Here is an 11125-nt window from a genome sequence, read left to right on the forward strand (position 1 = left end):
AAAGTGATTCCTCTTTGAAGCAGACACACTGTATTTGGGACCCTCTTTGAAGCTTCACCTTTTGTGCCTGTTAAAACCAAGAATTTTGATATGAAGAACTGGGCTGCCAGTCTCTCTCTCTCTTGCTTTATCACTAAGTAATACTCACGGATTTCCTTTTCACACATTTTCACCTTTTTTTTGCCACTTCCATTTTACAAAGGTGAGAGAAGGTTTTGGACACAGCAAGGAAACAAAACAAAGAGAATAAGCAAAAATGCCAAAATGGAAAAATCACATCTGGGACTTTTGTCTAATGAAATAGAAAACCATTTCCTTTGCAGCCCAACTAAAGTTCCATTTTTTTCCTGCTAATGGACGTAGGAGGTGTGCTGGTTCTGACCTGAGATGCACTGACACCAACCACCTTGGATGGGCTTGTGAGCTGCAGTTCACGAATTTGAACTGGAGAGAACATTATGATAATCTAATTTGACCTCATCTGTTCTGCAGGCCATAGCACTTCCTCTTGTAATTCCTTCAGCATGTACATGCTTTCTGTCTGGACTAAAATGCATTTTTCAAAAGCATCTATTCTAATTTAAAGACCTTAAAAGGTGGCAAATCTGAGACACACTCAGGCTTGTGGCCTGAGGGTGACACACAAACCTTCATGCAAAAGCCATCCAGCAGCCTGGACTCCCCTGTCCTCAGAAGCAGAGCATGATCTCCCCCTAAAGCCAGCATCCAAACTGAACTTGCCACTGGATTCTCAACAATTGACTAAAAATCCCCCCTGGGAACCTGGCACCTTGAGCAATCAAGACAGGATGAGCTGGTGCTCTCAGCTTGCTCCTCTCTAGATCCTAAGTGTTCCCATGCATTCCCTGGACAGGCAGAGGAAAGAGGAGCAATTTTTGTCCTGCCGTGTCCTAGGTAACTGTGGGGCCACTTCAAAGAGAAGGGAACAGTTACAAAGCTCTTTACTAACAAGCTAAGTCCTCTAAAGAAATGCTTTCAAAGAGCATCCTTAACAGTTCCTTTCCACACAGTCCTGATACAATTCCAGAAGCAATACTGGGCCTAAATGACTTGGAAAGTCTCAATGAAAAAACATTTTCTGAGATGAGGATACCAGGAGCTTCAGCACCTCCCACTTAAAGATGCCATAAATCAAAGAGATGAAGACCACTCATGGTGTCTGGGACACCCATAAAGACAGGATTCTAGGAGACCTCTGAAATTACACAGCACATCATAAAGAGCCACCAAAAGAGACTGTGCATCAAAATCATGTTTTCCACGAGTAATAGCTGAAACTGAAGGCAACGGGCTTAGCCCTACAAACCACACAACAGCATATTCAGAGCCCAGAACTCTAGAGGTGAAGGCCACAAGGCTTTCCTCTGAAATGCACTTTCCCATCAATCCTGCCCATCCAAGCTCTCTACTGTAGAGAATCTCTCAGGAAACAATTCTCTTGGCCATGGGTGAATTATTTGAGGCTTAGTCTGGAAGATGGTTACAGGCCAGGAACGATGCTTTACACAAGAGCTCTGAAGAGTCTCTCATCTGAAGTGCACAGATGAGTCAGAAAATTGCCCTGAAAACAGCAAGTCAATCTGACCAACCCTAACATCTCCCCATGGAACCTCCCCAGAGCCAAGGGGACAACTGCTCCAGCCCCACACAGACTTGAAGCTCTGGATGTTGCCCAGGACACTGGTTCTTCAGAAATGAATTGCTGAGCAGAACTCTCCCTCCTGCCCACTCCAGAAAACAGTCTCACACAACCACTCCTTGCCTGACATCAGAACACCTCTCAGCACACAACCATTAAACAAGAGAAACATAACAGCACCCCAAAAGAGCTGGAAAGGACTGCTCAGACTAGAGCAACTGTAACTGCCTGTAGACTGAGTGCCCTGTGACATGCTGCTTTGAATTAGCAGGGATACAGTCAAGGTTAAAAGGGGATTATGCCAAAGACAATTTGTTTTCCTATCAAACACATCCATCAGCACAGGAGAACTTGCAAGTCAAACAGCCTTAAGACTGCACAGACACATGAACATCACCACCTTTAGTGGTGGCACCCTTGAGGATACCATGTAACAGCTCTTGGGGACACAACAGAGTTTGCCTATTTCTTATAGAAAATGAAACTACACAGAGCTACCAACTGGCAAACACAAGGATATCTGACCACTTTCTCTTAGAAGTGAACAGAGTCCCACTTTGCACACATGTAAATTTGGCTTCAGAAGCTGAACAAAGGTTCTGAGCAGATCCTTGTCTCAAACTTTCTGCCCAAAAGTTTCAGCAATATGGCAAATCTGGTTACAAAACTCCCTTTCTTTTCACTAATTAGCGTGCCTTAACATGACATCACCCTTTTGCAGGAAATTTCAAAAGAAAATACCAACCCTTCACCCCACACTGCAGCTTCCATGGTACCTCCCTCCATGACCACGATTCCATCAGCAACGTTCTGGCTGGGTCACCACCCACCAAACCATGCTCTTCCCTCCTGACTGGGCAGGAAGGTTCCAAGAGCTGCAGAATCCAACATTTCCTGCCCCAAAGAGCAAACCCACGCACAACTCCACTGAATAGCAGTGAAACAGTGACAATGTCCTGCCCACAGAGGTGACCACACTCCTTGGGTACGATGATCCCCTTCAGTTCCTAATCCCATTAAAAATCTTGGGATCCTTCAGTCTAATCCTGCTGATAGCACTCCTGGAGATGCTGACAACCTCCTCAGCTGAAAGGTCACAGCTGAGCTCCCTTCAATGCTCAGATTTGGTCCAGTCTCACAATTCACACACCTGGCTGTCATGGATCTCACAATTCACACACCAGGCTGTCATGGACCATGGCACAAGTGACTTCCAGCCACAGTAGCCCACCCTTCCCTGAGCCACCACCATACACAGAAGAGCCAGACCAACACAAGGGACAGCCTTGGTGCAAAACTGTCTTCAACTATACCAAACTTACACCACCACTTGCCCAAGACTCAGCAGAAGTTTCAGGACCAAAAGACTTATTTTTAATAAAGGATTATTGAAAAATAAATCACAATGTTTTGAGTTAGAAACAGGCCAAAATCAGAGGTTTGATAAAGCAGCCACTCTGTTAGGAGTGTCTACAGCATTTGAACAAACTGCAAATCTGTGAGCCAAAAGAGGCTTCTGGATAGGGAAAAATTTCCCATAGCTGAGGTCCTAGCAACTCTGGGAACAAGGATAAACTCTGTTTCAAATCACCACAGGGCAGGAGTCACTGGCTGTAGCCCCTACAAGGACATTACAGCCAGCCAGCATCTGTAACTGACCTTTAATCTACTTAACCCTTGCAAAAGACTCAAGCTTCTAATCCCGCCCCCACAAAAGTTCAGAAAACTCCTTTTGCCCCAGAAGCAACAGCTTTGATCCAACATCACTCAAGAGACTTACCTTCCCAAACTGCTCAAAATATTGTTTCACATCCTCCACAGTAGTGTTCACAGACAGACCACCCACAAATATCTTCTTCGTTCGGGTCACCATCTGGAAAAGGGAAGGACAGGAATTCACCAAATAAACCCAGAGCGAGCAGAGAACGAGACTCAAAAGGCCACTAACTCCCCTCTGCTGCTGGGAAGTGCTTTTCCCTTTGCTGCAGGGCTTCCAACTCTTGAAGCCCTCTGGCCAAACACAGCTGGCAGATCTGTCCCACACCAAATTCTTGCTCTTGTCTTCACAGAGCCCACCACATGTGTCAGCACCCAGCCACCACCTCCTCGTCAGACAATTACCATCCTCTTCCCTCACCAACCTGTCACCACTCCCTTGGCACTGTGATACCACCCCTAATGTGTGGGGCACAACTGTCCCCTCCCCAGCCCTGCCACTTTGCACAGCCAGCCTTCTCCAGGCAGCCCCAGAGGCGCCTGCTCTGCTCCCAGGGTGGCAGGAAGCCATCACATGCAGGTTCCCCAGGCTTTGCCCTCCCACCCCACAAATTGCACAGCCTTCCAGTCTGAAATGGAATAACCCTCAGTTCACTCCCATTCTCCAGGCACTTCAATAGAGCCCAGTCAACACCCAGTTAAATCTCTTTTGCCTCTGCAAGAAGGTAAAGCCAAGATCCCTGTGCCACTTGTCACTGATACAGCCGGGACAAGGAAGAAAACTAACTACCCTGAGAGGGGCCATGGCTGCCAGGCTGAGGCACACCGACATCCTTTGAACCAGTTCTCCAGCTGCATCCTCCCCTTAGCTGCTTGGCTACACCCCTGCTCTCAGAGGAACACATGGTCCTAATTACCCCAAGGAGCATAGGGCTAATCCACAGCAATTCCCTGCCTTGGAGAGCAGCCCGTTCTAACACTAAAGCACCTTCTGTCACCAAACTGCTTAATGGAATTAACCCAATTCCTACCATGTGCTTCCTGGCTCCAGTTACTTGGGATACCTGCTCACCAATTGTTCTCAGTGCCTGAACCCCTTACTTCCCTCCCAGCACCAGTCTCCTCTTTCCTCTCTGCTTCTCAACACAGCTTCTACCCAGCTCTTTCACCCCTAACAGCACTTGGAATACAGACTCTAAACTTTAAAATTCACATCCAAGAGCCAAGTTAAAGGAAACGCAAAGTCTAAAGGCAGTCTCCAGCATGCTGCTGGCTCCTCAGCTAAAAGTTTCTAGCTGCACACCTAGACAAAGATCCTGCCACTGTGCATTTCAATGCCAGAGCCTCTTGTAGGTAAGATCCAACACCAAACTCCTTTTGCCTTTTCCAGTGCCGAAGCACACAAGGGCATTTCACAAAGTGAAATCCTTCTCCCCTTCCCTGCCACACACCTATTCATCATACACAGGTGCACACACACAACACTCTGCCACCTGTGTCACATCACAGCATGGAGCTGTTCCATATCTCCAAGGGCCTGGAACTTCCAACCGTTGTCTGCAGCCTGAGAAGGACTAAGGTCACCCTGGGCAGCATTTAATCCACCAGCTCTATCTAGTGCATCCTGAAGTACAACCAAGGGGCCTCCTGGTTCCTTCAGTGCCACACAAACTCCCAGCACTGTGCTCCAGGTGAGTCCTGAGCAAACCCCAGCGAGCAGCTCCATTGCATGCATTGCCACCTTGCACAGAAGGACAAGGTTCACCACCACAAATTGTGCCCCTTGTGGCACAAGGGCTGCCCACAGTGCTTACCTTGGGCTGTGCTCGGCGAGGGAACGCTACCTTCGGGTCAATCTGAAAGAGATGTGGAGAAGAACAGGTGAACACATTTTTCCTGCCTATTTACGGACACACGGTTTCCTCCATGTGTACAGTTGTCTCTGTCTATGTGGCACCCTGCTAAAAACCCAAAGAATCTACCTGAGGTTCATAAAATGAAGCTGGCTGCAGACATCTTTTCCTCTTGGTGAGGTGTAACCCAGGGAGACTACAAGTCCCAGCATGCAGCAGTCCATCTCCAGCTGAGCACTGGGAGATGCACTGAGAGCCCATCACATGCTGGGATTAACAGGCTGGGCTGCACCCTCCCGCTTGGCCAGCCCCTGGGTGCCTTGCATCACCAGCCTCATATTAAAAGTGATTTCTTTTGCCTTTTTTGCTCTCACCCTTCACTCTTCCTACAACTACAGAGTTCATCTGGGTAGTAACAAGACAGAAAAGAAGCAGTGCCTAAACCCCCAAACATTTCATCCCTTCAAACACAGACTGAAGGGCAGACAAAAAGAAGCAATAAAAGAGCAGACAGGATGGCACAAATTAACCCGAGGAGCCCAGGCCAGGCGGCTGCGGAGGCTGCGGCCGCAGGGATCGCGCTGCCCCTCTCCCCAGGCCGTGCTGCACACAAAGCCGTGATGCCTCCCTCCCTCTCTCCCTCGGCGGGCTGAGCCTCCATTGTGCCTGTTCAGCTTCCCTATAAACCTGCTGCTGGACGGAGCAGCCGGGCCCGTGCCGCCATCCAGGTGCCGCGTGTTCTGCCGGGCTCAGCACGGATGAGCGCCTGCCCACATCGGCCTCACACCACCAGCAGCACCACCACAAAGCTGGGACAACACCAATGCAGCTGCAAGCCAAACACCCACAAAGCCTTCTCTCCTCCTCAGCCACCACTTCTTTCTTTATAGCCTATTTTTACAGTAACTCCTGTAAAGTTACATCACATCGGGGGATGATCCAGACCTACAAATCAGCTTACAAAGACCTGTGGTAAAGGCAGGTTTGGCTCATCCCCACACTTGGACAGGCTGCAGCTGGGAGGGCAGCCTGGAGCATTGTCCCATCAGCCCAGCAGCTCCAACAGCCCAAAAGGAAGCTGTGTTTCTCCAGCTCCTCTCATTGCTTTGTTCAGCTTTCCAGCCCGGCTGCCCTCCCATCCCGCATCCTTTTACTTGTCTCACAGCCCCGGAGTTTGGCCCCCCTGTGCCCTTCCACCAGCTCCTCTGACTGCCTTCCCCACCTCCATCCTGACTCACAGCTTACAACATAAATAAACTCAGCACGTAGGTAAACACAGGCAAAACTGAAGAGCACAAATAAATTCAAAAATAAACCTCTCTCCCCAAGCTCCAAGCGCCGGCAGATTAGCATACCCTCCGGTGCCTCCCTGGGGCATCGGAACCATCCAGGCCCTCCCCTTCCCACTGCTTCCTGGCTAGTGCAGACACCCACAGCGAATTCTGAGGACAGGGGACGGCAGGAGACCAGGAGGTTGATGGCAGATAATAAGCAAAAACAATAATCTACTGTCTTTTACTTCTCAGCCAGTGTCATTCAGCTCCTGCCAATAAGATGCTTTCATACTCAGCAATGCTAAGCTCAGCCTCATTTTCTCATTACCCTGAGTGTGATCAACTGGGCAGAGATAACGTGTCCTCCTGGCTGGAGAGAGCAGGCAGTCATTTCACAAATTCTTCTGCACAACCAGCTATTGTTGCAGGTAGAGGGAGGCTGGGGTGACTGATTGCAGGCGCAGCCCTGGGAACACGCAGAGGGGAGCGAGTTCGGTGCCGGACTCAAGTTACTCAAACTGGACTGCTCCTTGGCTGCTGGAGTCTTTCCTTATTAAAGCAAAGGCACCGGTACCTTATTCCCTCATTTCTGGTGTTAAAACAAATAGCCCTGGAGGAGTTGTGTTTCAGTGTCACCCACTGACGTAATGGATCCTTTTTACAAACCCAGATAGAAATCTGCTAAGAGCATTCAGAACTGTTCGGATTGTATCCAAAAAACAAAACCCTAGATCAGGCTGCAGTGAATGGAAGTCACCTGAGCTCAAACTGCTTCCAGTTCACCCCACAAGACTTTGGTAATGAGGAATCCCACTGAAGTTGCAGGTGTACCAACAGGCCAGCCAGGTCCTTAGTAATGCTCTTCAGGCCACCTAGAGCCCCATTTCATAGCTCAGATCTCGTAAGTGCTGTGCTAGCCTAGCTGGTACCAGTGTCCCAAAGCACAGGGAAGGCTGGGAAGGACCTGCCAGACATCAGGTCTGGGTTTGTTCTTTCATTGTACCTCTGTCACTACCTCTGCCCTGCTGGTCTGCACTGCAGGGGAGCTGCAGATCACTCCCTCCACCACAAAAGACAAACCCAGCAAAAACTCAACAACGGCAACAAAGAAACGACGGGATGACCCAGCACTGCCAAGTGCTCTTCCCAGAGCGCGTAAAGAAGCAGCTCAAGGCAGTGGCCAGCTGCAGCTTTACAAAGTCACACAAATCTTTTACCTTGAGATTGTAAAGCCAATTCTCATATCAAGTATTTTCAAAAATAACCCTGTAGTCTGCTATCTAGCTTACAAACAAAGAGGAGTCTGAAAAGAACAAGGCTGCACCAAAGAATTGGGCCAACTGCCTTCATTAGGGTAGGAAGAATCAGAAGACAATGAAGCAACAAGTTGAGCAGACACTGTCTATCAAATGTTGTTTGCCAAGAGACACCAAGCCCCATGAGAAGGCTGTCCTTACAGGACACCAGGCCTTTTCCTGCAAAGTTTCATAAAACTCTAAATTAAGATTTAGATGAGTTTGTGTCATTTAACCCATGACTCACAGCAAAAAAGCAGGGAAAAGGCATATGGATGTTCCATGTGCTCCCGTAAGATCAACCTCTCACAAGGCAAAACACCCCAAAACATCTGACCCATCTGAAAACCGCACCAAACAAAAAATAAGAATGAAGGGGGAAGAGGACCAAAGTTCCTAACAAAGAAGGCCCTGGTGAAACTGTCCCCATTCTCTGTGCGTGCCGGCGGGGCGAGCGGAGCAGATGCAGCAGGGAATTTCAATGGCCACGAGGCCCTTCTGTTCTCCTGCAGCGCCCACCGTCCCTCCCTGCCCGCCTGGGCTGCACCCGGGGCCGCACAGCCCGCCAGCGGCGGCTTGGGGAGGAGAATGGACAGCGTGGGTTTCAGCTCGCTCCCAGCCCTGAAACACTTCCAGGATTAGTGCTACAACCAACATCCATCACTTGTCTTTGCAAGAGGGGTCTATGCCAGCCCACAGACTCATGACAGGACTAGCTGATCAGAGACTGTGTTTACACAGGCTAGTGAGAAAAAAAAAAAAAAGAGAAAAGGAAAACCCTGGGCCCTCCTCAAAAGACATTACTGTAAACCCACCCCCCAGAGCAAAATTCACATCACTCCTGGAAGGACGAGGGCCAGGAGTCCTGGGGACCAAGCCTCAGCCAGGAAGGCTGGGGTGGGTTTAACCAGGAGCTCCCGTGGGGAGGAAGGACCTGTGCACATCAAAGGGAGCGATCCAGGCAGTTAAACAGCAACAGACATAAATCTTGCTGCAACTCGTGCCGTAAACCCTAAGAAAGAGGGTCTCGCTCTCCCGCCCTCTCCTTCTGCCAAGATAAAGACTAGGACGCCTGGGCCACGCAGTGCAAGAAATAAAACTCTGCAGTTGTACTCCTCAGCAGCCCTTGCCTGGAGCCAGAACATGCCCTCTCACCATGCCATCCCCTTGCAGACCCCGCCACTCCCCCATCCCCACCCTCACCTTCACCCCAGGGTAGCAATAAGGAAAAGGAATTCAGGGGAAGGCCAGTCACTGAAACTAAAGAGAAGGGACCTCCCACTCAGACATCTCACCCCCACCCCTCAAAACAGTCTGCACATCTTCTGAGCACCACAGATTCATAAGGCAGGACCCACCACCTAGCGCCACTAATCCAGCGAGCCACCAAATCTTTCTGCTGGCCCACCTGGGGGTCCTCATCACCCAAACTTGCAGAGTGAGGGCTGGAGCCACAGCCGCTCCAAGAAGCTGGTGGTAGCCCACACGGGCAGACACTGGCCACACTTGGAGACAATAAAGTCCTGAATCTCCACGACTACTACAAAAACTTCACCTGGAGAAACCACAAGAGAGTCTCTGGGGTGCACAGAATGAGGGCTCTGCTGGGAAGGGGGGATGCACAGGCCACCATGGCCAGGGAAGCAGGGCCTGGGTGCTGGGGAACAGCACCCCTGAGGAGGGATCAGTGCTCAGCAGCACACAGGATGAAAGGGCGGCTTCCCTCTCTCGGAACGCAGCCACGTCTTATTTCCCGGGCAAATCCTCATCCCAAACGTGTTCAGGTGTCCCAGCTTCGAGAGAGCTACAGTCACTGCCGGGATGGGCCTCGAGATGGGCCTCACAACCAACGAGCGAGAAGAAAACCATCACCAGGATCCACAGACCCGCACCAGGAATCGGCACACGGTAAGCCCTGTGCTCAGGCGGCAGCTAGGCTACCCGCCGACAAGTGGGACAGAGAAGGGAACGATCGATCCGTATCAGGAATCAATAGTTTACAACCTCTAACTGGAAATCAAACACTACAATCGACGGCTGCTCCGAGCACAGCCGTTCGGCCGGTAAATGCACCCCTGAGATGAGAGAAGTCATCTCACCGTCTTGGAGTCCAGTTCATGTCTGGATTGGGCCAGGACCTTGTCGACGCCAGCCTGGTCCATGAACGTGACGAACCCGAAGCCCCTGAGCCCCGCAGCCCGGGCAGAAGAGGGGATGCGGAGAGAAGAGAGAAAGTTGGTTAAAGTGGCGGTCGGGCCGCGGCGGGGGCAAAGGGAGGCGCGGGCCCGGCCTCTCACCTGGATCTCTTTGTCAGCGGGTCCCGCATCACCAGGCACTCCTTCACCTCGCCGAACTGGCTGAAGTACTCCCGCAAGCCCTCTGCAAGTACAGCACCCACCGTGGGTGTCCCGTCCCGGCCTCGCCGCACCCCCCCCGGGCTCAACCCCAGCTCCGCCACCCCCAGCCCCGGCGGCAGGTGCGGGGCCCCGCGACGCTCACCTTGCGTGGTCTGCCAGCTCAGTCCCCCGATGAACATTTTGCTGCGGGAGGAAGGGGAGAGCCGTGAGCGGGGCCGCGCCGGGGGGCCGCGGCACCCCGCGGGGGTGGCGGCAGCGGCGGCGGCGGGGCCGCGCGGGGAGGGGAGGGCGCGGATCGGCCATGTTGGCAGCGGCACCGCCGCCGCCGCTGCCTCCGCCGCCGCCGCGCCTGCCCGGGCCGGGCGGCCGGGGCCGTGGGAGGGGGCGGCCGCGGCCGGACCGGGGGGGGGGGGGGGCGGTGGGGGTGGCCGGTGGCGGCCGCTGCGGAGGTACCAGGGGTCGTGCGGGGAGTCCGGGGAGGCGAGGCCAGGCTGGCTGCCGTCTGTCTCCATTCGGACCTCTTCTCCCTGCGAGGAGCGGCGCCGCACTCCCGGGGCAGATGAGCGCTGGAAAAGGGGCCGGACGGACAGGCCATGCTGCCCCCTCCCCCGACCCCTCTCCGCCGGGCGGGGAGGGAGCGAGGGAGGAGGGCCCGGCGGGCACAACCTGCCCGGCTCCTCCCACCCCCGCCGGCCCGCCGGCCGCCCTGCGCATAAAACCCGCCGGCGGCACCGGGGCCGAGTGCCGGGAGCCGCGCCCGCACCGCGCTGGGAGAGAGCGCCCGGCTCCAGGCTCGGCGGCGGCAGGAGCAGCCCCGGAGCTCGCAGCCGCTTTGTCCCCGGCCGCGCTGCCCGCACCTGCCCCGGGGCGGTGGACAAAGGGCGACGGAGCCAGGCCCGGCCCGGCCCGGTGCGCTCGGGCTCCCTGCGGCGGAACCCGGAGATCCCGGCCCTGTTCCTCCCGGTGTTTC

General features: G+C 52.9%; 1 protein-coding gene across 2 annotated transcripts in view; it reads right to left on the bottom strand.

Moving 5' to 3' along the window:
• MSI1 (musashi RNA binding protein 1) overlaps positions 1-10774 on the bottom strand; it is a 30063-nt gene extending 19289 nt beyond the window's left edge. For both annotated transcript variants that reach the window (XM_059485347.1, XM_059485346.1), the window contains exons 1-6: positions 10609-10774; positions 10298-10338; positions 10096-10177; positions 9898-9982; positions 5191-5232; positions 3441-3533 (exon numbers count right to left, since the gene is read on the bottom strand). In XM_059485347.1, coding sequence (XP_059341330.1) covers positions 3441-3533; positions 5191-5232; positions 9898-9982; positions 10096-10177; positions 10298-10338; positions 10609-10667 — 402 coding nt within the window. In that variant the 5' untranslated portion in view covers positions 10668-10774. The remainder of the gene's footprint in view (positions 1-3440; positions 3534-5190; positions 5233-9897; positions 9983-10095; positions 10178-10297; positions 10339-10608) is intronic.
• Between the last annotated feature and the right edge of the window lie 351 nt (positions 10775-11125).

The sequence above is a fragment of the Ammospiza nelsoni genome, chromosome 18 (genome assembly GCF_027579445.1).
Source record: "Ammospiza nelsoni isolate bAmmNel1 chromosome 18, bAmmNel1.pri, whole genome shotgun sequence".
Taxonomy (NCBI): domain Eukaryota; kingdom Metazoa; phylum Chordata; class Aves; order Passeriformes; family Passerellidae; genus Ammospiza; species Ammospiza nelsoni.